Source organism: Falco punctatus (genome assembly GCF_963210335.1).
Source record: "Falco punctatus genome assembly, chromosome: 1".
In the NCBI taxonomy this organism is placed as follows: domain Eukaryota; kingdom Metazoa; phylum Chordata; class Aves; order Falconiformes; family Falconidae; genus Falco; species Falco punctatus.
Genome location: NC_137580.1, coordinates 90,035,827 through 90,059,392, shown reverse-complemented (window position 1 = coordinate 90,059,392; position 23,566 = coordinate 90,035,827). Strand labels below are relative to the sequence as shown.

At 44.5% G+C, this 23,566-nt stretch overlaps 2 protein-coding genes across 6 annotated transcripts in view; one reads left to right on the top strand and one right to left on the bottom strand.

Moving 5' to 3' along the window:
* Positions 1-10,215, top strand: part of BICDL1 (BICD family like cargo adaptor 1) — a 54,615-nt gene extending 44,400 nt beyond the window's left edge. For 3 of the 5 annotated variants that reach the window (XM_080407157.1, XM_080407156.1, XM_080407154.1), the window contains one exon: positions 3,284-10,215. In XM_080407157.1, the coding sequence (XP_080263283.1) occupies positions 3,284-3,484 (201 nt within the window). In that variant the 3' untranslated portion in view covers positions 3,485-10,215. Of the gene's footprint in view, positions 1-7 lie in introns of all 5 variants that reach the window. The other 2 variants (XR_013931240.1, XM_080407155.1) reach the window with 2 other exon arrangements.
* RAB35 (RAB35, member RAS oncogene family) lies at positions 8,884-23,427 on the bottom strand. Its single transcript, XM_080407250.1, has 6 exons — positions 23,272-23,427; positions 19,484-19,534; positions 18,611-18,734; positions 11,919-12,043; positions 11,696-11,820; positions 8,884-11,168 (listed from the first exon to the last, which is right to left on the bottom strand). The coding sequence occupies exons 1-6, from the start codon at positions 23,321-23,323 to the stop codon at positions 11,040-11,042; spliced, it is 606 nt and encodes a 201-aa protein (XP_080263376.1). The 5' UTR covers positions 23,324-23,427; the 3' UTR covers positions 8,884-11,039.
* Positions 23,428-23,566: the final 139 nt, after the last annotated feature.

Sequence of the window (23,566 nt, the reverse complement as noted above, 5' to 3'; positions counted from 1 at the left end):
CTTACAGTTTGCTTCCTCAGGGCTTTTTACTATCTGGCTCCTTTGGTTTCTGATCTAGTGGCCTTTCTCAGTTCCTGTACCAACAGCTTTAGTCGTACACCCCTCCTGCCTTTGAGGTGAGCTCCCTGCACCCTCGCCATGCACCCTCCATCCCCTCGCCTGCTCCATTTGCTGCCACCATCACCCGCATCTGTGTCCGTCCTCACTGTCATCTGGCAAGAAGGGCTAGTGGGGGGTCTCCATCACCCACCCATATTCTGTATACACACACACCATCCCAGTGCCAGGCCAGGGCACAAGAGGCAGCATCCTAGACCCTGTGGTGAGGTTTTACCCCCAGGTCACCACAAAGAAAGCCAGGCTGAGGCACACAACATTAATCCTCAGTATTCAGCATATCTATATGTGGAAAACTCGAAATACAGACTGGGATTTTACTTCTCAGCCTTGTTACCTAGTAAGTGACATTCAGTGCTCTGCATAGGAACTGCCTATATCCAAGTTCTCGTTCAGTTTGGGTGGGTGGTATAAATTGAGACCTACTTACTAGTACACTCAGTATTTAGTGCTGGAGTATCCCCAGCTTAGGGTTTTAATAACAGGTGTTTGCTTTCTCACTTTACACTCTGTTGTCCACTTGCAGCAATACAGCAACCCCAACCCTGCTCCTATCAGCTCTGTGAGATGAGGATCAGGCTTACTAACACTACAGAAAGTTGACTCCAACATGAAAGTCCTAAAGTGTTATTACACAGCAGCAAAATAGTTTCCAAGCACCTAATGTCCTCAGAACAGAAGCTCAACCACAGAGGCACAAAACAAGTCAGGCAATTTACGTATTTTGGGGACTCCTTTGCAAAGCTGAATGTTTCTGATAAAAGGGGATGAGATTCTGTGCTTTAGCTGGGCATAAATGGAGGCTTTAATCTAATAAGGTTTTGCTCTTGCGCTCTTCTAGTCTGCACTTTACCAAGGGCCATCAACAAGATCACAGTTTTCTGTAAGCACATAATCATACAGTCTATAAAATATGCCACAAGCAAAATCCTGCGCATCTGAGCCTAGCACAGGAGCAGATGTGCACCTCCCCTCCATGTCTTAGCTGACCCCCAGTGGTATTCATCATTATCTGACTGGGGGCAGGAGGAGTGTTACTGGGAGTAGGAAAGGAATACGGAAGTAAAGAGGCCTGCTTCTCTGAGAGAGCTCAGTGGCTTCCGTGCAATGACAGTGGCACCGTTAGGTTAGGAGATGCTGCAGCAGTGCCAGCAGAGCGCTGCAGCCTGCACGGCCATAGCCACCAGCCTCCAAGGTTGCCTTGGGCAGCTCCAACCTTCATCTCATGCAAGGGAGCCCAGCTCCAGCTCACAAAGAGAATACATACTATTTGCACCTCCTTCAGCCTCATCTCTTCTGCAAAGAGCAGAAACTCCTGCCCAGAATGCCCAAAGCACACCGGTACCATGTTATCCAGCTTTATGGGACTGCTTTTTTGGGCAGGACTCATACCGCTGGTGTTTGTCCTCCCTCCACATCCCCGGACACTCCTGTGCCCCTGCCCAGTGCCAAGGCAGGGACCACAGCTCTGCCCCAGCCTTCTGTGTACACCTACCCCAAATCTCCACAGCCAAGTGCTGTGTTCTCCGATTCCCGCATCAGACAGTGACCCAAACACAGTGCAGTCTCAATAGCGCATACTGTATTTTTATGTGTATATATATATAGTATTTTTACATATATATATATATATCTCAAAATCATATTCATCTGTTGTTATGTGGTTAACCAAGGACACAGATCTGCCATGCTGGAGCCTGGGTGCCTACCTCATTTACTAGAAGAGGTGCCTTCAAAATCCAAGTGCTACACATTTTCACATGGCAGCTTCACCTCTGGAAATCTGTTTCACCTTAATGCTGATGTTTACCTTAACCTCTTCAACTCTCCCTCTGCCTTTTCCTTTTCCAGCCCTGCTCTAAAAAGATCCAAAGCTTCCCCAGTCCATGTAGCTGTGCACCCTCTTGCTCCCCCAAGGAATGTCCCCATACTAAATTCAGGTCCAGGCCATGGCTATCAATCCTTTTTCCTGCAAAAAATGCTGCAACAAAAGATTAGCCTTCTCCAGTCCAGGCTGGCTGGTTTTATTCCACATCGAGCTACAGAGCAGCTGGGGCACCCACTGGGCAATGGCAGCACCTTCCCTTCCATCTCAGTGCTCCCCGAGTTCCAAACAAACAGCACTTCCACCCCTACAGCCCATCCAAATATATATATATATATATATATACATATATAAAAACATACCTTTGTTCTCACCAGATAGTGCCCTAAGCCCTAATCAGGGAGTAAATCTCTGGAGAACTGTTGATTTCTCCTGTGCGGCTACTTTGTGTACACACATTTTCACTGAGATCAAGTTTAATATGCAATTATAGCAGAAATAATGGATCTGAAGGTTTAAAATTTGTGTAATTGATAGCCAGGTTTTCAAGGAACACGTTAGCATATCATTAGCAGCAACAGAACTGACATTATTTTGGGTAGAGCAATTTCACTGTGCTGCAAACATGGATGAAACCAAAGTGTTTCTGGTGCCTCTGGAAAACCACAGTGCAGTTGTTCATGCCAAGCTGGTGGTCAGAGAGTTCGCACTGCTCTGTTGGCTCTAGGGGAAGGAGCAGGTCTAAGGGACGAGGGCAGTCAGTTCTCTTCAGTAAGCCTGATGCAAAACCCACATGGGGTCTGGTGGGCCCACACCTGGCCCCAGCCCCTCGGCTCCCAGCGGCACCTTCCCCAAGGAAGCCCCACTAACAGTGGCTGTGCAGACAGCTCTGTCATGCCTACCTGCCTGCTCCACATGGCAAGCACATAGATCTGCTCAGGACAGACAGCCTTACTTTTCCTGGCATTTCCTTTCTGCTGCATTTATTCTTTATTTATTTCTCCCCCTAAAGGGGACATCTGCAAGCTGCAGACAGCAGGAAAACATAGTTTAGGGGTGTCACAGAGTCCCAAGCAGGCACAATGCTCCTCTGCGAGACCACCTGAGCAATTCATCCCTCAGAATTGTGTTATTTACCTTCCTTGTTCAGTAAAAAGCCTCAGGGCAGCAAGCAAGGCTGAGCCTACCGCCAGGTGGGGAGCTAGGCCTGTCCCCGCTCTTGTCACCATCCCTCCTCCATCTCATCACAGCACGTTTCGCACCCATTCCAGTCGCGTCCCTGCGTGAGCTCTCTTTGAGCATCAGCTGCCACTGACAACCTCTCTTGTCCCTTTGCCGTAGGATGACATGCACAGGGTCATTGACCAGCAGCTGATGGACAAACACCCGAAGGAATGGAGCCAGCTTGCTTATTCCTTCTCCAGTGGCTCCGGCGCCAAACGGAGTGCCAGACCCTCCCCCGTGTTCAGGCCGGAGCAGCAGGGGGACGAGCCCGTTGGGGCAGAAGGGAACCGTCTCTTTTCCTTTTTCAAGAAAAATTAATTTGAAAAAGAGAAACCTCTCCAACAATTCCTGCTTCAAGATGGGGAGTGGGGCAGCTGCCCAGCTTGCTGATGGACCCAATTAAGTAAAAAGAAGGGGGCAAAGGAGTTAACCCTTGAGACTCTGCACTATTTACACCGCACCTGGTCTGAACCAAATGTTTACATGAATTGGAGATTTGCAAATTAGCAATGTGATACTAATAGAAAGAAACTTTTCCTATTCTATAAATGAAGTGATAAACTTCAGGGTATATTTTAGGCGCTTTGACACAGCCTAGTTTCTGCTGTGAAGAATAATCTGATTGTCTTAAAAGCATTCTCATGCTGGAGAAGGACATAAGCAGCCCCAAGACAAAGCAGCACAGGGGATTGAGAACTGCCATCACAGTGAGCACAGGGAGAAGAAAAAAGCTGAATGGAAGAGAAGAAAGGGGAGTCACTTACACCTCCCTCCGGTTCTGGCAGCAGCTGTGATATCCTTCATCCATCTCACTGAGACTGGAGTCGCTCTGGCCCCAGCACTGCCACGTTTTGACAAGTGTAGCTTTCTCTGTGGTGGAAGTTGAGCCCTCACTGCACATCCTGCCTGGACGCCATGTCCCCTGCAGCTCTGCGTAGCTGCTTGCCTCTTGCTGGGAATCCAGGCTCCTCACAGATCAGAGCAGTTGTAAGATTGCTGATGTTGCTGTCTTCTCTAGCTCCCTCCTGTTACAGTGGTAAGAATTGTAGAGTCTGTAGTTACACAGAATGTTAAGGATTTCTCCCCAAGAGACTGACCATCTACAAGGGATTACAAACTGGATGAAAGTTGTGGATGTTCAGTCCTGGGGCACCTACTTACCCTCCAATGGCCAAAGGTAGTTGTGGAGCTTCAGCAAGTCACACACCTTTCCACAAAGGCATGCACACCTCCCAGAGTAAGAAACTTGTCATTTTAACTGGATAGGCCCCAAGAAGCCTAACTCATAATTCACTGAAAGCCTACCTGTAATAATGTTTGTAGGTCTCTGACACTGGGTTGGCAGACTTGATCCTCAGAAAGCAGGCGGGCATCTACCTTCACTAAAGCCACAGGTGATTAGGGTGTCTACAAAGCTCTGGAAAGCCCGCAGCTTACTCTGTCCCATGCAGTAACATTAGCTACGGCCTGACAAAAAAGATGAGTATTTGTCCCTGCCTGCAGGTCATTTACTCCTCAGCCCTTCGGCAAGCAGGTAGCCAAATGTCCTTTCAATGGAAGGTGATCAGAGCCTGCTTTGCTGTAAGCATGACTTGTCAATGAGAAGGCACGTGGCTTATTTGTTGTATGCACACAGCGGTGCTGGAACTCCTGCAATACTTCAGTAGGGACCTTCCCTACACACTGAATGGGCACCTTACAGCTCTCCTCTTTACCACAGCCTGCCATCATAAACCAGCAAGGAACGCCAGCCTAAGTTCAGAGATGTCCTGCTGCTGCCATGCAGTTTTCATACATCCTCCTAGTTCACGATACCCACAGGCCCTCAGTTGTTTCCCTCTTGCTTTAAAGAGGCTACCACCTACACTGGTCCACAGCAGGTGGAGCCAAGTACACATTCAGCTCTGCCCTGCTCAGCAACTTAGGTGCTAAAACACCATCCTACAGGGAGCTGCTATCTCTGCTCACTATTTACAGCAACAAGCTTTCTGCTAGAGTTAGGTATCAAACACCTTCTTCTAAGAAGCAGGTAAGAGGTTGGTGGCTTGTGGTTTTTTTTATTATTATTCAACTTATCTATGGGATAGAACATCCATAATACCTCAGTACAGATACCCTTTCTGCCTACAAAGATTTGACATATTTCCTTGTTAGCATGAAACTACCACACTGGTATGAAATCATCTTGCACTAAGGTAGCTCCATGTTGCAAGGAGCAGAGTACTCTTTGGGACTGAAAATGATGGTAAAAAGTTAAGTAGTAAAACCCACTTACTTGAAAGCAATGGAACCTGGATTGCAGATCCTGCTCCAGGGAAGACTTGGGTAAAGCACCACCAATACAGCTTGATGCTTATAGGGAAAGGAATCAGGAGTCTCGCAGGCAGGGAAGGAAAATGAATCTTGACTTCTCCTTTCTAGGCAATGCTCGACTGTTGAGTATCTGCTTGTGTCCACTTGTGCAAGTGAGGTGAGGGGACCTAGTGCAGTGCCAAGCGTGCTCTCAGGATGGCAAGTTCTCATCCTCCTGTCTCCCCTGTGTCGTGATTCTCAATAGGGCAGAGACAGGAGACACACGCCCAGCATCTCCTGCTGTCAGGACTCAGTTACACCCATATGCATTAACATAAACTTTGGTAGCTGCAAAATTAGGTGTGGGTTCATGAATGCCAGCAACGCCTGTGAACAGTTGTCTTACACACTATCTGAAAACGATGCTCTGCTTCTTGTGGGCGAGCCATGTGAACATCTTGGTCCTCATGGACTTTTTTTCTGCTGTCAGTTGTCATTCCCCGGCCCCAACAGCTCTCTTCAAACCACATGCCCAGCAGCTGTGTGGGACTCTAACCCCCTGAGGATGTATGTATGCATGTATGCAATCCTAAGGCAAGGACCTTAAGCTATCCAATGAAGATGCAGTAATGAGATGAAGAAAGGTGCCTTCTGCTATGCATTTGCTGAGAGGAAAGTGACTCATCCAGTTGCAGGGGTAGGCAATTGAAATGCACAGCGTATCTCTTCATTTAATGAGGAACCTACCTTAAGCCCATTGCAGTTTTTTTTATTTAGTAAGTGATGTAAGAGATTGCAAGAGGAAAGTCAGCATGTTGTAAGGTGCCAGTTGGGTATGCTTTCTTAGAACTAGCCCCTTAATCCTAAAGATGTAGTTGCACTACTAAACCCAGAAATACAAGAGAATTGGGTTTAATGAACTGGACGACACACCAAAGGAGACCTCTTTCTGCTGAGCTGCTACTTAACAAGAACAGAAACTGCCTTAACATAGCAGCTAGGTTTTGTTTTCTGTCTTGAAAAACCTTATCAATGCAGTCCTTCATGTTGTCATTTGTCATGTTGTGTTTTAAACAAGGTCCTGACTACTTCACCTTGAGCTGTCATTAAAACATTCATCTCCATCCTGCCACAGCCAGGAGCCTGGAACCATCCTTGCAGTGCTGGGTTAGAAGACACTCCATTTGTGATACTTGATACTTCTAGGTCTAGGACACACGTGGCGCAAAGGAAAACATCAGCCCCAGTGAACGAGATGGAGGAAGCACATTGATCCAGCAGGTACACAGGATCCCCGAGTAGATTTAAGGAGTGGGATCAGCAGCTCTGAATACAACACTCAGCCTTGCTTTTGAGATACTGGTAAATAAAACAGTAGTGCTGCACAGCCACTGTTCAAATATTGCACAGAGAAGAGATGCCTGCTGAGATTAAGGTTACAAAGAACTTTTCCACAGTTAGGCAACAGGTGACTGACTGGGCAAACGTTTCTTATGCTAGCCTAAGGGAGAAGGGCTCAATCTCCTGCAAGGGAAGCAACTGTAAACAAGAAACAAGTAAGTGTAAATGAAAGGTCAATCACTAGCACTTTATCTTAATACAAATTTAGATCAGCAATTTGCCATTGAGATGAACGATAGATCGATTAATGACAACAGACAAATTTTGCACAGAGAAGCAAGGAGCGAGGTTATAGGCAGTGCTGCATGCACAACGACTTGATAGGTGCGTGCACTTGTCCTACTTAGAATGGTAAATTCCAGATACGCCTCTACATCAGGCAAACTCTCTACTCCCCACTTGGCTATATAAAGCAAGATCGTTTTAACCAAAAAGCCAAGAAAGGAAGCGTCTGGGTGCTGCAGCAATGATTTCCTTAGTTTGAAGAGGGGAAAAGCACACAGCAGGGACAAGCAGAAAGAATGTATCTATAGATATGTACATATGCCACAGTGCTGTAATTTTTGTATGTAGCAGTAATGTAAATAAATGTATGGTTTTTATAAGATACATATTATAAAAATCTATAAAGGCATATTTTTAGTAAAAACAATGCTCTACTTCTTTTGTAAATAGTTCTCTTCAGAATAAAACAGATCATTTATACAATACAGTCTCAGGTGTCAAGTCACTGCTTATCTTGCCTAGCTGCAAAACAAGTTCACTGTCATCTTTAACACCCAACATCATCTTTGGGACTTTATTACCCCCAGAAATTCAGCTACATAAAGCACTTGCACATGTTCAGAAGAGAACTGTCCTGGAGAAAGAACATTTGAAGCATTTGTTATCTCCTGCTGCACAGGAAAATAGAAAGGCAAGCTTGTAAATCATCTCCACCTTCCAGCCATTTCTATCATTTACTGGCTTTTATACAGAGGGATATTCAATCTTCAACAAGATTAGACACAAAACACAGATGGACAACGAAATATCTCCAGCTTGTGCCAGCTGCAGTTCAGAGCATCTACACATCCTCAGGATTCCCCTCTACAGTAACAGCAGAACAGCGCAGACAGACGACAAGGCACCTTCCCCCAGCCAGTTTTCACCACGCTCCTCCAGAGGCGAGGACCTGCCTTCCATAACCTGCTTACGCATCAAGGGCAGGCAGGGGTAAGTGAATGCTAAGGGCAACAAGAACAGCGACGGCTGCATAGTTCCTATACAGAAACACATACATTAATTTCCTGGGAAAGCAAGGAGAGACTCCAGATGGCTTTTAATCAACTCAGGGTCTGACCCCTGCTGCCTTGGAGGAGAAGCTTTCAAAGCTCACTCACCACTTTTTGTTGAACAGAAGAGACAAAAGATTATAGCAAAATCATGAGCATCTCACTTTCACACAGGAACAAGGTTACCAGTTACAGCTTACTCACTCATTCACATTTAAAACTAGAACAATAACTAAACATTTGAAAGCACTGATTATGGTTTTGCCAATACACCCTCTCAGGAAAAAAAAAACAACCAACATCTACATATAGCAGAAGAGTTCACCCCTGGCTTGCCACCCTCCACCTCCAAATGCTGGACAGCAGAGGAAACAGAGCCTTGAAAAAGATTTGGCAGCTTGTAACCTTTATTTTTAGTTTTTTAAAATTATTTAAAAAGCATAATTAGAAACTTTCATTACAGAAATAATCCTAGCAAACCAGTTAGACATTCCATTGCTCAACATTTAGGAAACTTCACATCAGCACCACTAGAGACACAGTCCCCACCCCTTCCAATTGAATAGTCAGTGGCAAAAGCAGAGAGGTAACTGCTCCTCTACAGCCAGCTCTAAGAAAAAATAACCAAAAAAATCCCGCTTTAAGCCAGGAAGCTGGACACCTGGATTGGCAGAGTTCAAACCGTGGCCACAAAGACCTGGACTCAAAGAGGATCAATCTTTCCATAGAAGAGAACACTCCAGGCTTGGGTGCACCATTTCCTCATTTTATTGCATCATTTCCAGTAAATTCAGACATTTTCTTTACTTCTGCGTCTATGAAGTTACTCCCTCCTAGATCTGCACACATGCTACCATAAGGGTCCCAAATCGACGCAGCTGGGCCCTCAAATCTGAAAGTGGTAGCCATCACAGGACAGCTTCATTTCAACAGGAAGGCTTTGAGGGCTGACCCAGTTCCTTCCTTGGGCACGCACCACATTTGACATCAGAAAGCAGACAGGATGGACCAGTGTAACGTAAGCCGCCACTTTCCATAGCTGCTCAAGTCTTACAATTATCAGAGCTCACACTAGCAATATCATCCCAGCTCATTCTTATTCTTGGGTTACCAATGAAAGATATGTGAAGAAAAGAGATGGGTGAAGGCAGCTGGATACATACTCCCAGCACCTGAACTGATTAAAAAATAATGTGTTACACATTCATTGTTTGCATTTTTTAGAAAGTCTTTAAAGTGATTGATTGTGATGTGATTGTATGATTAGGGGTCTTACCACAACCCATAAAATCTAAAAAAATGCAGGCAAAGTAAGTGACTAAAACTTAGCCTCTCCTGGGGGAGGGGAAAGGAAGGGAGAGAAGTGGGCTGAAAAGCTCATGGACATTGGTGAATCATCCTACCAAACACTAAGGCCAGCAATGCCACAGGGCCACTGACTGACAAACATCCACCTTCAGGGTCTTAAAGGATGTCATACCCTCTGTGCCTTTTAGTCGTTTGAAGGAAAAATTCTTTTTTTTCTTATTATTCAGGCAATTATTCAGGTGCTGAGCATGTACTTTCAGCCCATTCGGTATTTTAGTTACACGCACATACACTCTCCACCTTTAGCTACATCTATCCAGGCTGATGAACCAAGCCCTTGTTTTCCCAGAAAGGCCAACAAGGGCCAGGAAATTGTTGCTGAGCACGGTGAGACCAGTTTGTTTCCAGGTGTGATCCTCCACCACCACATAACCCAAGCAAGCAAGCTTTCCATTTCTTTAACATTCAACAGCAGTCCTCCTTCCTAACGGAAGAATCCTGGGAATGATCCTGCAGCAGCTTTCATGTTCAGACATCAATCCAGAACAGCTGGATTTATTTTTATGCCTTTTCCCTCTCAAAACCAAAAGCTTTGCCACCAAAATTCACATTCAAGTTCAGATCGCCTATTTGTGGACAGGGCAACGAGGAGAAGTGTGGGGGTTTTGGCAGAATCACATGGTTTTTGTTGTTCTCAAAAGAAACGGACCCTCACTTAGGACCCTGGCAGAACCAGAAGCAGAGGCCAAAGGAGTTAAAACTTTGCTTTTTTTTTTTTTTAAAAAAAGGTTTTATCCACATAAATCCCACTTCTGCAGGTTGGTTTGTTTTTCGGTATCTTGATACAAACTGAAGGACAGCACAGGTACAGCTGGGCTGCAGCACAAGGTGGTGAAACCCAAGGACCCAGCCACAAATCTGGATCATGGCAAACTGAAATTCAAGGCCCCAGCAGCAGCACCAGCTGCCAGCCCAGGGGCTGGTGAAGTGAAACCCCAGGCTCCAGCAGCAACACCTGCAATCCTGGTACCTAGAAAAACAAAGCCTGAGCCCCAGTAAAAGCTTGGAGCTGCGGGTGAAGCCATAGGCCCCAGGGGCACCAGTTGCCAGCCTGGAGCCCAACAGAAATGAAGCCGGAAGCCCCAGGAAGCAGTTGCTGCCAGCCTGGGGCCAATTTGATTTAAGAACTTTGTACTATTTCTTTAAAAAGATGAACTCTGCAGTCCATGATTGGTTGACATTAAGAAGGCATAAGCCAAAGCAACAACAGGGAGGCGAGGCTGGTTAAAGCAATATACATTATATACAAACTCTTGGGTTAATTAGTCCACTTGGTAGGCAACGTCCTTCTTGTCTACAAGGCGCACTGGAATGAGCAGGGGAGGAGAGGGGGGCAAGATTCCATCCGATACCTTCTTGGCACTGAAGTGGTAAGGTGCCAGCGCCTCTTGATAGAAAACATGGAGAAAAAAATAATCTTTAAATAACGGCACAAAACTGAGAAAGTCCTCCCAAAGCCTGCCCCAGTGGAATTGCCAGAGTCTAGCTGGAGGGGCTGATCTGTCTGAGAGCAGAGTCACTGCAGCAGGGAAAGGGCATTAGCAGCACCGCTTCTTCCTTTTACTGTTCTTCGTTAGCTTCACCACATCGTTCTGTTGCTGCTGTTGCTGCTTTGCTAAGTTTTCTTTCTTTGCTCGCAGGACTAGCTCTGTAATGCAATTAAACATCTGCAAGAGAAACAAGCAAGTTCAGACCACCCATGAACTCAGGCTAGCTTTTGTGGGATGCTGTTCTTCTGGAGCAACGCCACTTTTCTAGGTATTTCAACCACGGTTCAGAGATCTTCCCCAACCCACTACAGGCCAAGTGGAAATCCAGTACCTTCCCAACCCACTCCCACCTCCTTCCCCTTTCCCAAACCTGTAAATAAAACCAGGTCAGTCTGGCAACTGAAGCCGGGAGTGAAGACTGGGCAGTCCCACCTCCTAGAAGCAATTTAGTGAGTCTTTCCTGAGACCATGCCCAGTATGTACGCACTGTAAAGCAAGTGAAAATGCAACATGAGCTCCTTCATTTCGCTTCGCCAACTCTTCCACACACAGTTGAATGTCTCCTTTTGACATTTTATCTACTTACTTGCAACTTGTACAAAGCATTTTATCTTTCTTCCTCAATGGGAAGAATGTAATTGATATTTTTTCCCAGACCATTATCCCCAAATAGTTTAGCTATACTCTTCTGTGTATTACATTACCTCTTCCACATTAATATTTTCTTTGGCGCTGGTCTCAAACAACTGGATCTCCATCTGCCCAGCAAATTTATAGGCATCTTCTGTTTCTACCACTTTTCGCTCTGGGTCATCATTCTTATTCCCCACTGAAAAAGGAAAGAAAGAAAAAAAGGTCATTTTGGTACTTCAGCAGCTCAGCCTACTAAATAAATAAAATGTTGCAACTATTCCATTACAAACTTACCTAGTATCCGGCAGACATCATCACAATTTTGATTAATTTCATGCAACCACCTTTTTACATTCACAAAAGATTCTGCGCTAGTTACATCATAGACAACAATGACCCCGTGTGTTCCTCTGTAATACCTATGGAGGAGGAAAAGACAAAAAATGTTAACTCCAGCTATGTATCACCTTCTCAGCTCTTTCTCTTTCACTTAACTTTTACAAGATTCATAACAAATCCTCAAGTTAAGGTAATCAAGTGCCCCCATTTTTGTTCCACTGGGAGTCATTTAATTCTTTTACAGCAGCTAGATCACATGCTACTCTAAACCTACAGTCCCCTGCTCATTTAGTCTATACAAGTAGGTTTCAAAGTCCAAATACTACTGTTCTCTTCCTTGTTCAGGTTGTCAGGACCTTCAAAGATTAATATTGTCTTTCAGCTACGTAAGCAAAAGGTAGTGGTGCCCCCAGTATGTCCTCAAAACTGGCCGTGATGTTAACCTTCGTGTTGTACAAGCCACACTCAGTTTTTGCAGTATTTTTGTTATCTTTGAAAGATCACTTACAGACTAAAATTTCAGCAATCTTCTGATATACTCAACCCTCAGTCACAGTTCTCTTGAGCTCTCAAAAATTTGTCTTGTTGAGCGACTGTGTTCTGATCACACCTTCCTACTCAACAGATCGACTCCATATGTGCATTCAATGCGCTCTGCTACCTTTAGCCATTAAAAATAAACTTTTTTTCAGTTTATTCCCATTAGTCTTGGGCAACCACCACCTTTATAAGATGATAAGCAATTCTGATATGCAAGAAAAGTATCTCAATTCAAGTTCCAACATTATCACCTGCATAAACCCACTAAGAGCAGACAGTATGTGCACCATGCCAATGCTATATAAAAAAAAGCAAGCTCCACCTTCTCGGTTTTCAGCCACATTCACAGGACTACCAGGTATTTTTCCTACTGCAAATTAGGCAGCTTTGACAAAAAAAAAAAAAAAAATAAAACAGTTGACAGCAAGGTCTTCATCAGCACCTAGTTTTTATATTTTGTGTAGATTTGCTCTTTCCCTTTCATTTCCTCTTCTTTCTTATGATCAGCCTCATCATCCCTTCTAGAACAGAAGCCACCTACCTTTATAAATCACCAAGACAGACTTCCACAGATAGGCATATATCACATACAGAGTGCACACATCTCCCCCCCCGACCCTTTTCCTCTCATGATCACTTTGTAGTGACATGGGTATAATACTGTCACTGGGTATAATACTCCTCTATGATAAGATACATACTCTACAGAAGTAGGAGAACCCATTCTTATTGCTCATCTGGGCACTTTCAGAAGACAGTCAAATACTTCTTCCACACTGTGTTTCACCAGTAATTTATGCTTTACATTCACTTTCCTTGGCAAGGACTAACTCAGGCAAGAATTACTTATTCCCACCCCTTAAGAGATCCTGCACTTTCAAATATTCTAGTCCTTTCCCAATCAGTTCCATTAATAGCCTTCAAACTTGCTACAGACTGCATTTGTGCTTTGCTTTGTTACAAGCTCAACTTTATTTCATAACTTAGATCACTTAGAGGAAAAAATATTCCATGGCCTGAAACCACACATTTAAAAAATAATCCATCCATCCTCTCCTGACATTAACACGTATTGCACATCGTTTTGGATGAATGCTGTTTGTGTGATAGCATCAGAAAGGGAAAGATCTCTGATCCTACCAATACAGGAGATTTCTCTACATCTGAACAATAAACTCATTATCTTCAAATTCTCCCTTATCACCTAACAGTCTTTTAATCCAGCAACCCTTGGGCTGACCTACCACTTCCTCCCTAACACTGAGCATTACATTTGCAAAGACAACGCTCAGTTTTCAGAGAAACGCAGTGGTTCAGCTACACCTACACAAGCTGCTTCGTTCTGCTGTGCACACCATAAAACCATGCCTGGTATCCCAGCCATCCGAACCAGAGGACCCAACGGAGCATCCTGCTGCTCCTACCTTGCCCACGCACCTAGATTTTCTAGGCAAAGCATATCATGCCAGGGAGTAGAATAACATGCACCCTGCACGTATAGATCCCATTCCTGACATGTCATCAGCACAGCCGTTTGCTCCTAGGGATGAGGACTGGGGGCCAGAACAAGCAGCACAGACCGCTATGGCATTCAAAACTGCACCACAGGAGCTGCGACCCCCTGTCATCCCCCTGTCACAGAGCACTAATATTGCCAACCACCTCATCAGAAATATCTTCCTTTGTGCAAGACAGCAACCCCTGACTCCTGCTGAGTTCCTACCAGCAGACACTGCTTCTATTTTTAGAAGGGAAAATTGTCTGGCACGTCATTCTAGAAAGGTTGCCAACCCCTCATCTACACTAAAATGTCATTTTCTCCATTGGCTGACATTACCTTTTAGCAGCCGGAGAGATAAGACCATGACTACCTTTTATTCTCCAAGTCTTAGGCCCCATAATAAACATTTTTCTCAAAAAGCTAGTCATGCTATTTTCTATCATTTGTTAAGATACAGCTTTGTGTCCTACATAACGTTTTAGGCTTAACAGAGACAGCAAAGATTCTCCAACCCCAAGTGCAGGACAGTAGTAGAAAACAAAATCTGATTTATCCTACCCCATACTTCAAATTTCAGAATGATGCAGTGCAGAATTGCTTTTATAACAAGTTGTAGGCTTTGGCAAGTAGAGAACAGATGGGGCTTTTGGCATTCAGGGAGGAGTAGGTGTAAATTTTGTGCTTTTGGCAACCAAGAGGTAGTTTAGGCTTTGACACTAGGGAAAGAATGCCTTATCTTCTTCCCATCCACATTTTAGGGAAGATGGAGACCACAGAAATGAGAGCAGAAGAGAAATGGAGCTCTTAATCTCAGCTTGCCACTCAAGGACTAAAGGACTGATGCTAGCTGTCCTCTATATGGTAGGTGTACTCTGCCATGTACCCTACAAACCTCAGAAACCAGTAACTGCTACTACTCCTAGTGATAAATACATTTGTGAAATACAGAAGAAAATAAAAAAATTAGAGAACAGTTATTCATGTTTAGAGTGTCCGTGAAAGTACCCCACTGAGGTGAAAGACAACCAAACCTGCCCTTTATATGCCCTTGGATGCTTGATAGTAGGCCAACCATCTTCCATATGGTTGGAAAAGTCACCTAGATCTAAAGGCGTTACATTTAGCTCTGGTGTGGAAAAGGCTTAGGAATATGAACATTTAAGCTGAAATAAACACCTAAATTGCTTGTTCTACCTACAGAATTATATTTAAAGAAGCCTAAGGACATAAGCTTACTGCCTTTGAAACATTACTTACTAATACTGCAGGCTCGATACAGAAAATCTTCGGAACTGGTTAACTGAACTCACCATGTTTTCCAGCCATCTGCATTCTCCCCTCACATCCTGAAGACTACCTTTCTAAGCAGAAAGGAACATTTTGCCATTCATTGTAGTACTCCCTACTACAAAATACCAGCGAGAAAGCTCTCAGATAACCTCTAGTAAATGCTTCCCAGGATTAGCATCTGGAGTTACAACAACTAGTTTCATGAAGCATGACAGTCGCTAAGTCAGAAGAGACAGAGTATTACTGAGTGCAGCACTAGAGCCCATATGTTCATTTTTCTAGAAAAAAAGAAAGGTAACTGGCCAACGTGAAAGACAGATTACTGGCTTAATCCAGCACCTTTGTTAATATTTCACTAGTTTGTAGTATACATGTTTCCTTGTTTTTCATTCATCAAGAATTCTAACCAATTCCAGAGACATCTAATAATTTTGTTTTCATACTCATCTTTTTTTCAGGTTCCAGGAAGCGTATCTATTGTGACAGGTCAGTTAACTAGTCTTCTGACCGTCACATCTGGTTTACAAGACACAGCAATTCTATCATTTCAAAAAGCTTATCCCTCTCTTGAACATGCCATTCCACACAAATGGATGGCAGAAGATCCTGTGCTATCACTATTTATACTGAACAAGCATCTGACAAGGATTATGTAAAGCCTAAATCCTAAAACCACAGTCCTGAATCAGGACAAAGTAGTCCTATCTACAAGACCAAGTCAAATACAGGAACTGGTTGGTCGAGCATCTTAAGCATTCCTGCTAATATAGCCAAGCCCTGGCATGCTACATCTCTGGTGAATTTAAATCAAATTTAGCTTGGAAGACATTCCATGCAAACCAAATTCACAAAACTTGGCCTCCCCTCCCTCTAGGCACTAGCTATCCCAGTATTTCCACATTTAATAGAGAGTAAAAACAGCTGCTGTCTTTTATACTTCCCCGTCTGAAATTCTGATCTAGTTCAGTTTTCTTGAGTTTCTGTAGAACGCTCCAGATCAACCTCACTTCTGTTCCTTAACAGTTTTATTCTGTTTTTCAGATTCTGTAGCTGGTAATCAAGTAAAATAAAAATAGAACAACCTTTCAATGTTTCCTAATTTTCCACTATTAACTTCCTACTACCTCTACCATTTTGCAATTCTAGGTCTACACAGCAGTACTTCCAACCAATTACTATTATTTACCAGATGGGCTCTAATTTCAGGCTTGCTTGCCAGGCTTGGCTTAACATCAGTCTGAGCTCCAACTGCAAAGGGACTTCCTGGCCTACAGTAACACTGGAGGAACACCTTTTTATATCCTTAACCTCAGTGTAGTCAAAGACTACTACAGTCTGTTGACAGTGCACTCGCACTCCACCCATGATTTGGTAGACAAGCTCTTTCATAAGTACTAGCATGGTAACTTGATTTGTCACTCAGTTTGGGATAAGCAAATCAGTTACAGTATCACTTTGCCAATTAAAAAAAAAAAGAAAGAAAGAAAGAAACCATTTCTAAAATCCAAATCTTGTAATTCCCGTTTTTATAGGTGTTACATTAGGTCCAGAGTGCCTCTAGAAAAATATCAGTGAGCGCTAGACAGTCACAGCTAGCCAACTTAACAGCAAAAGGAGCCCTCATGACAACATAAGCAGCATTCCCAAAGCATTTTCCTCAACACCTCAAATGCACCTAGCAACAGGAACTTGCTTGCTTAAAGCTGCACAAAATTCAAATCTTTTTTCCCTGACCACAGAATATTCTGTAACTACTCTACCAGAGTTAAGGCAGGAAAACTGGGGCCTTCACTTCCCAAAGAGTAAAATACACCTCACTTTGGTAAAAAGCTAGGCAAAAGAAATTAGTAGCAGAGTTCAAACAGGTCATGGCACAAACGCCCTCAAGCCATTTCACCTTATCTATTATAAATGTGATCAAAGAAAAAAAATTTACATAAAACACTATGCAAAGTCCAATCTGCAGCTACTCCTGTTCACAAAAGGAAACCTCCTTTCCTGGTATTCCCTGTTCCGTGCCGGATACCATGGCTTTCTAAACTAGCTGGCATCAGCCCCACGAACCAATGCTCATTAACGCAGCTCCAAGTCATGTCAGAGAATCTGAAAACAGGAAGGTCATGTGCTGACTCAGCACTAATTGGGCACTCTGTGACGAGCCTGTGCGCACAGCTGATGCGAGCCGCAGCACTGCATTGCTGCCCCCACCACCACTTCCTGCCTGAAGCTGCCTGCAGCACTGAAACAAGAAGTGCTGTCACACACAGAAACCCTGCAAGAGGCAACAAGAGTCTTTTCAAGCTAAACACTTAAGAAACAACGGAAGTAATCCAGTAATATCCATATAGAAGTGCAGAGGAAAGGGGCAGCGCACACATCAGGTTCAATGTTGCCATTTCTAGCTGGTCAGAGGTAACACATATGCAACCAATCTCATCATTTTTATGTCTGAGTAAGTTAACTAATATGTCAGCTGAAAACAATCCTCCTCTCAAATAGGAACCAGAAGAGAAGTCAGTCCTGAAAGATCAAGTGAAACACCTGAGTCTTTCAAGAATTATTATTTTTTTTTATTAACACCCAAAGGAAACCAAAGTTCCATTTCCGAGTGCATTTTTATCTCTTCCCTGAGTGCCACGGTGAGCAGTCCCTCCCTCCTTCACTGCAATCAGTTTACAAACACATTTTATTCTTAGTTCCCACCACTGCAGCTCTGGGTGTGGTTTCTTCAGGAACAGGAAAAGCTGTGCACACACTGTTCAAAAGGACAATGAGCATGAAACTGAACTCGAACCAAGGAAAAGGTTAACATCACGTGGGTGTCTGCCTCAACAGAACTCCACACAAAGATAGCCGCTAAAATGCATTTGTCATAAAAGAAAACTGAATATCGGAAATCCTACTCTTCAATCTCAAAGCTATTCATTAGTTATATGACACTGACAGAGGGTTTGCAGTCTGTACTCCTGCAATACATTCAATCAGAGAATAACCTTGGACAGGCTTCAGAAACAAGTTTTCTACTATATGCAGTGAAATGCCCCCAGTTTCTACCATTTGCAAACTAGCAACAGAGGAATAAGACAAAGCCACCACGGTAATACACAGAAGAGTGAGGAAATCTGAAATCGCAGTTTCAAACCCAGCCACAATATCACCACTGCTATCAGTCTAAAGCAGGTGAGAGGAGTCCTGCTATACAGATCACAAAGCTATCGTTAGCTAATCAACTGCAACATTAAAATATCTAAACCGTAACTCTAAACTACAAGACCCCTACACGAAACTACACATCACAAAGCCCAGTTATACTCACGTTGACGTAATAGTCCGGAAGCGCTCTTGTCCAGCTGTGTCCCAGATCTGTAGCTTCACCTTCTCTCCATTGATCTCAACTGTCCGGATTTTAAAATCCACTCCAATTGTGGTAATGTAGCTGCCTGAGGGGAAAGCACGGACAAGTGAGAACCCCGGTCTTGTTTATTTTGGATGTCCCAAAGCACACTTCTGAATGCTATTTGGCAGTAGCTCTCAGATTAGTCAGGAGAACAAGGTTCCTCCTATCTGCCTATCATTTAAAATGCCCTATCAGGTCATGCTGATCTGCATATTTTTACCTGCAGCTAATCATTTTCCATGCCAACCTTAAAATTTAAACCTCAGTGTTACAAAATAAAATTACTCTTCTACCACATTAGCAGTCTAGAGTAAGCACACAAATATCTCAAGAAATATGTAACTATGCAAGCATTTTACTTGTGAAAACTTTGAGACAAAGCTTTGCTTTAAATGCTTGTGCAATCGCTTATTTTGAATACAGTCTGTTCTAAGAGTTTCCTCCCAATAAATTAGTTATGTCACAAATGTAAGTGGTTTAGCCACAACATTCAATCAATCTAAATCCCAAATGGACAATAGGAAGTCTGCACAGAACAGCCAGCACAAGCTAAGAAACCTAAGCTATTTCTGGAACCATGTCAGTGTTTAAATACTGTGGGACTTTCAGTTGCAAGTGAAGATCAGACAGGATGGCTTGTATAGGCTTATACCAAGAGAAGCAAAGTTAGAAATGTAATGTATTCCTAGAACAGCCATCAGTGGGTAAACGCAGAACAACAGCTCCTTGCCAGCCAGAAGCACTGGAGCAGACCTTGACTGTTTCACTTACCTAAGTAAACAAAACACTCACCTGAGAATGTATTATCTGCAAAACGCAACAGCAAACTGCTCTTGCCCACACCTATGACAAACAAAGACAGCAAGACCTTTGAATACAATCATCTTGGGTGTCAGATAACGTAACAGCATTTACCCATCCACTGCATTTTTAACTCTAACTAGGGTATTTTCCCAGCAGGTAATTTAGTACCATCCACCTTGACTATTCATCTGAGTACTCTCCTTGAGGATTTGATGAAGCCCACTACAGTCACTCCAAGACCCGGTATGCTTGTAGGAGCAGTACAGGCGTTTCTTTGTCTCCTCCTTCCACCAGCCCTCAGCAAACTCTGAAATGGTAGCTTTTGACCTGTGGTCAGTTCTGAGAGGTCATAAAAGAGTAATAACTAAAAGCAAGTTAACGATCAGTAGGCTTATATTTGCTAAAGAAAGATCCAAAAATGAGTATGTCCTGCTAATTAACAAGTACTAAGAACACTGCTCTAAACTACTCTATTAAACAGCACTTGCACATCGTGCCTAACACCACTGCCTACCTCCCATTCATTATGCCGCACTGAACGGCAGTGGAATTTGGACTACTTTGACAATCAGACTAGGGTTTGGTACTATAAAGCTTATGTTATCACAGCCACAGTTTAACAGAAGCCTAAACCAAACAGAGGAGTTGGGAACTATTGCTCTGTATTGCCATCCAAAATAGGCTTGTTCCACATCTAACGGGAAGGACACATACCTTTCTGAAGCTGTACCTTTTGCCAAAATGTTCCATGAAACATTTCTCCAAGTGCTTTGAGTAGCACTTTATCCAAGTTTTCCTTAAATGATTGTTTGCACCCTTACCACACCCTGTTGCAGGGAAGCATTTTTCACACAGTGCTTCAGACAAGAATCGTTAAGAAACTCATTCCTGCACACCCAACCAAGGGAATCTGAGTATCAGAATGCCTCAGTTGTTACCTCTGCATAACATCTCTGCTGTTAATGTCCCCTCTCCCTTCCCCCCCAAAAAAAAATCTGCCATGGCATGAAGAGGAAATTCAGCTTCACCAGGGTGATTATCTATTAAATCTTTTCAGGTAGAAGTTATTTAAGCTAATTATTTTGATGATGTATAACTGGCAAGTTCTTCTTAATAGAAGACCTATGCAAAGACTATACAGAACTCCAATAATTTTCAGTTGCTGGGATCTGAAGATAGCTAGTAGTGGAGGGAAAAGAAAAAATCAACCCACAAACCAAAACAAAACTAAAAATCTGCATGATTCCAGAAAGCCAGGTCTCATTTACAAAGAGTTCAAATCACCAAACATCTGGAGAAGCCATGCTCATTTCTCACCAAGCATTACAAATCTTTTTTAAAAAATAAAAAATAAAAAAGAAGGAATGCTACTGAAAAATACAAAGCTACAGCATGCATACACTCAAAACCTCTGAGCTCAAAAACAGTGGCAGAGCAGTTCCTGAACTTTTAACAGAGGACTGGTTATTTAGCAAGAGCTAAACCTCTGCAAAATACCAGTCTGCTACGAAAAAAGAATTTAAAAAAAATAAATAATTAACTATTTCAGCAAGTACTGTGCTTCTTGGTCAAGCAGCCTTGGCCTCTGGCTTAGTAAAAAGAAAGCAGGTGCTGGAACCCACGACCTTCTTAAAAGTGTCAGACCAAACCACCTTCTCAAAACACCAGCCAGCCTCAGGCTACGCTGCAGAGCTGCATGGGCTGCACATGACCACTGCTTTGTCAGATGGTCCACTGCTGCACAGACAGTCTTGCCTATAATGCACTGAGGCAGCTTCCAGACAAGAGAAACCTCCTGAACTCAGGAAATTCTACATGCTCCCGATGACAACGATCTCACTAAACAAACACTGCCTCTGACCTGCACTGTTCACATACAGAGAAACCACACTCTTCGTGACCCTCCACTTCCTACGCAGTTATTTGAAGATCTAAAAGCGAAGGCTAACAGGGCCTCTTTGCTTATTGAAGACAGCAAAATGAAACAAAACAGAATAAGGCCTATTGACTTTGCAGAATCAAAATTAAAAGCAAATTTCTGTGCCGTACCAGTTTCTAAGACCCGTATCTTACTAAATGGTAAAGTGAATTAAAGCAGCACATGCAAAGCACAGATCATCTGTATTATTTTTAAATATCTGGCACAACTGAAATCACTACCAGCCTTTCAAGATGCCCTGTTCTAAAAACACACAGACCTACTACCCTCTTGACATATTTGCATAATACAGAGGAAAGCAGATGAGCAGAATCACCCTATCCGGTATCAGTCCACTTCCCATCGCAGGGAATAAACATCAATAAACAAGGCAAGCAAACTGTTTGTTGGAAGCGGGGACAAAGCCTTCCCGTTGGGGTTAGCAAAAACAAAAAAGAAAAAAATCAATACTCAAACTACATAGTGAGATTTAATTACAACAGAGAACCACAGGCAACCCGACAATTCTCGCACCACTTTTTTCCTCTCATTGGGTACACTACAGGGAATTTGCTCAAGAAGACTCAGCTAAGAAATGCCATTTATTGTTTAAAATGAGAAGTCGTCCTCAGAGTTTTCACCATCCTGTTTATCTTGCCTGAACAGTTCTGAAACTCATCAGCAAGCAACAGAGTTACTGCTCTGCTCAAAATGCAGCATTTGGTTTTAATAACCCATAGGCTCCCAAAAGTGCCTATGGTTTTAAGCCATTTTGGAGCTCTCGCACTCTCCCCCTCTTTAGATCCCTTCATGCAACCACAGTTTAGTATAGAATAAAGTATTTTTTCATAGAGCTAAAGTTTCTGGAGGTGACAACTGCCAAGATCATGAAACATTACACTTTCACTCAAGAGCTATGCCTTGCTGCATGCTGGGACCTGCTGCCTTATGGACCACACCTCTATTAAAAAAAGAGGGTGGATGCCATCTTCTCCAGTTTATGGAAATTAAACTGTAAGCTGTTGGAGTGTTACCAAGACTGAACTGGACTGAAGGCAGGAATCTTCCCAGTCTCTGTACTTATGTGCCTGGACTAAAGCACCAGACACAGGCTGAGTTCACACACCAGCTTCTGAAACTGCTGCAGAAGTAACTACAGGTCTATTCTCAAAAATCTGTAACTACCCCTTATTCACAACTATTTCACGTACTCGCATCCTACTGTAAGTAGAAATGCACAAAGCTCCCGGCTCTTCAAGGATTTATTGAAACAAGGTGACAAACTCAAGAAGTTAGACTTCAGGTTGAATCAGGGAAAGAGTTAAGGAATAATTAAGATAATAAAGCGTACTGAAACGTAGTATTTGTGGCACTCGAAACAATGGTCCCTAGGGCTGAGGAGCTGCCAGCCCTTCCCATCGGTGCCCTGAGTCGCCTGTCACAGGGGACGGGAATTCCCTCCGCATCCCAGCGGATCGGCAGGCGCCCTCCAAGCCTGCGGCTGGGCTGGCGATGCCGCCCGGGATCGTACGTGCCGAGCCGCCTCCTCCCGGGCCCGGCCCTGCTCCGCGCCTCAGCGCGGGTCTGTCAGGCGGGACTGCGGGAAGCCGGGCACAGGCGCCCCTTCATTCAAAGCGCGGGGGCCACGCCGACCCGCCCGCACCAACAGCACCGCGGCCCCGCCGCCGGCTAACCGGCCGCTGGGGTCCGCCAGAGAAGGCCGCCCCCCCGCCGCCCCCGCGCCGCCCGGCCGGGCCTCGCCGCCGCCCTCAGGCCCCTCACGGCCCGGGCGGAGGCGAGGGGCGGCCACCCTGCCAGCGGCCTACCCCCGCCCCCGGGCGGCGCCGCCCGCCCTCACCGCTGTCGCCGATGATGAGCAGCTTGAAGAGGTGATCGTAGTCCCTGGCCATGGCCGGGGCGGCGGGAGCGGCCGCGGGCGGCGGAGCGAGCGGGGGGGGGGGGGGAGGGGGCGGCGGCGGCGGCGGCCGGATCCACTTCCCGAACAAACAGCCGGAACTGACAGCGGTGCCGCCGCGCATGCGCAGCGCTCGCCCGGGCCGCCAGCTGCGCCGGCACGCGGCCGCGCGTGCGCCGCCCGCCCTCCTCGTGCGCCTGCGCAGGAAGGGCGGCCGCGCGCCCGCCGCGCTTCCCGC

Excerpts from the sequence above, each read along its gene's own strand:
- RAB35 (XM_080407250.1), bottom strand. The coding sequence starts at position 23,323 with ATGGCCAGGGACTACGATCACCTCTTCAAGCTGCTCATCATCGGCGAC. Across the intron at positions 12,044-18,610 it reads TTCCGGACTATTACGTCAAC|GTATTACAGAGGAACACACG; the intron begins GTGAGTATAACT and ends CCTCCTCCATAG. Across the intron at positions 11,169-11,695 it reads AAAATATTAATGTGGAAGAG|ATGTTTAATTGCATTACAGA; the intron begins GTAATGTAATAC and ends TTTCTCTTGCAG.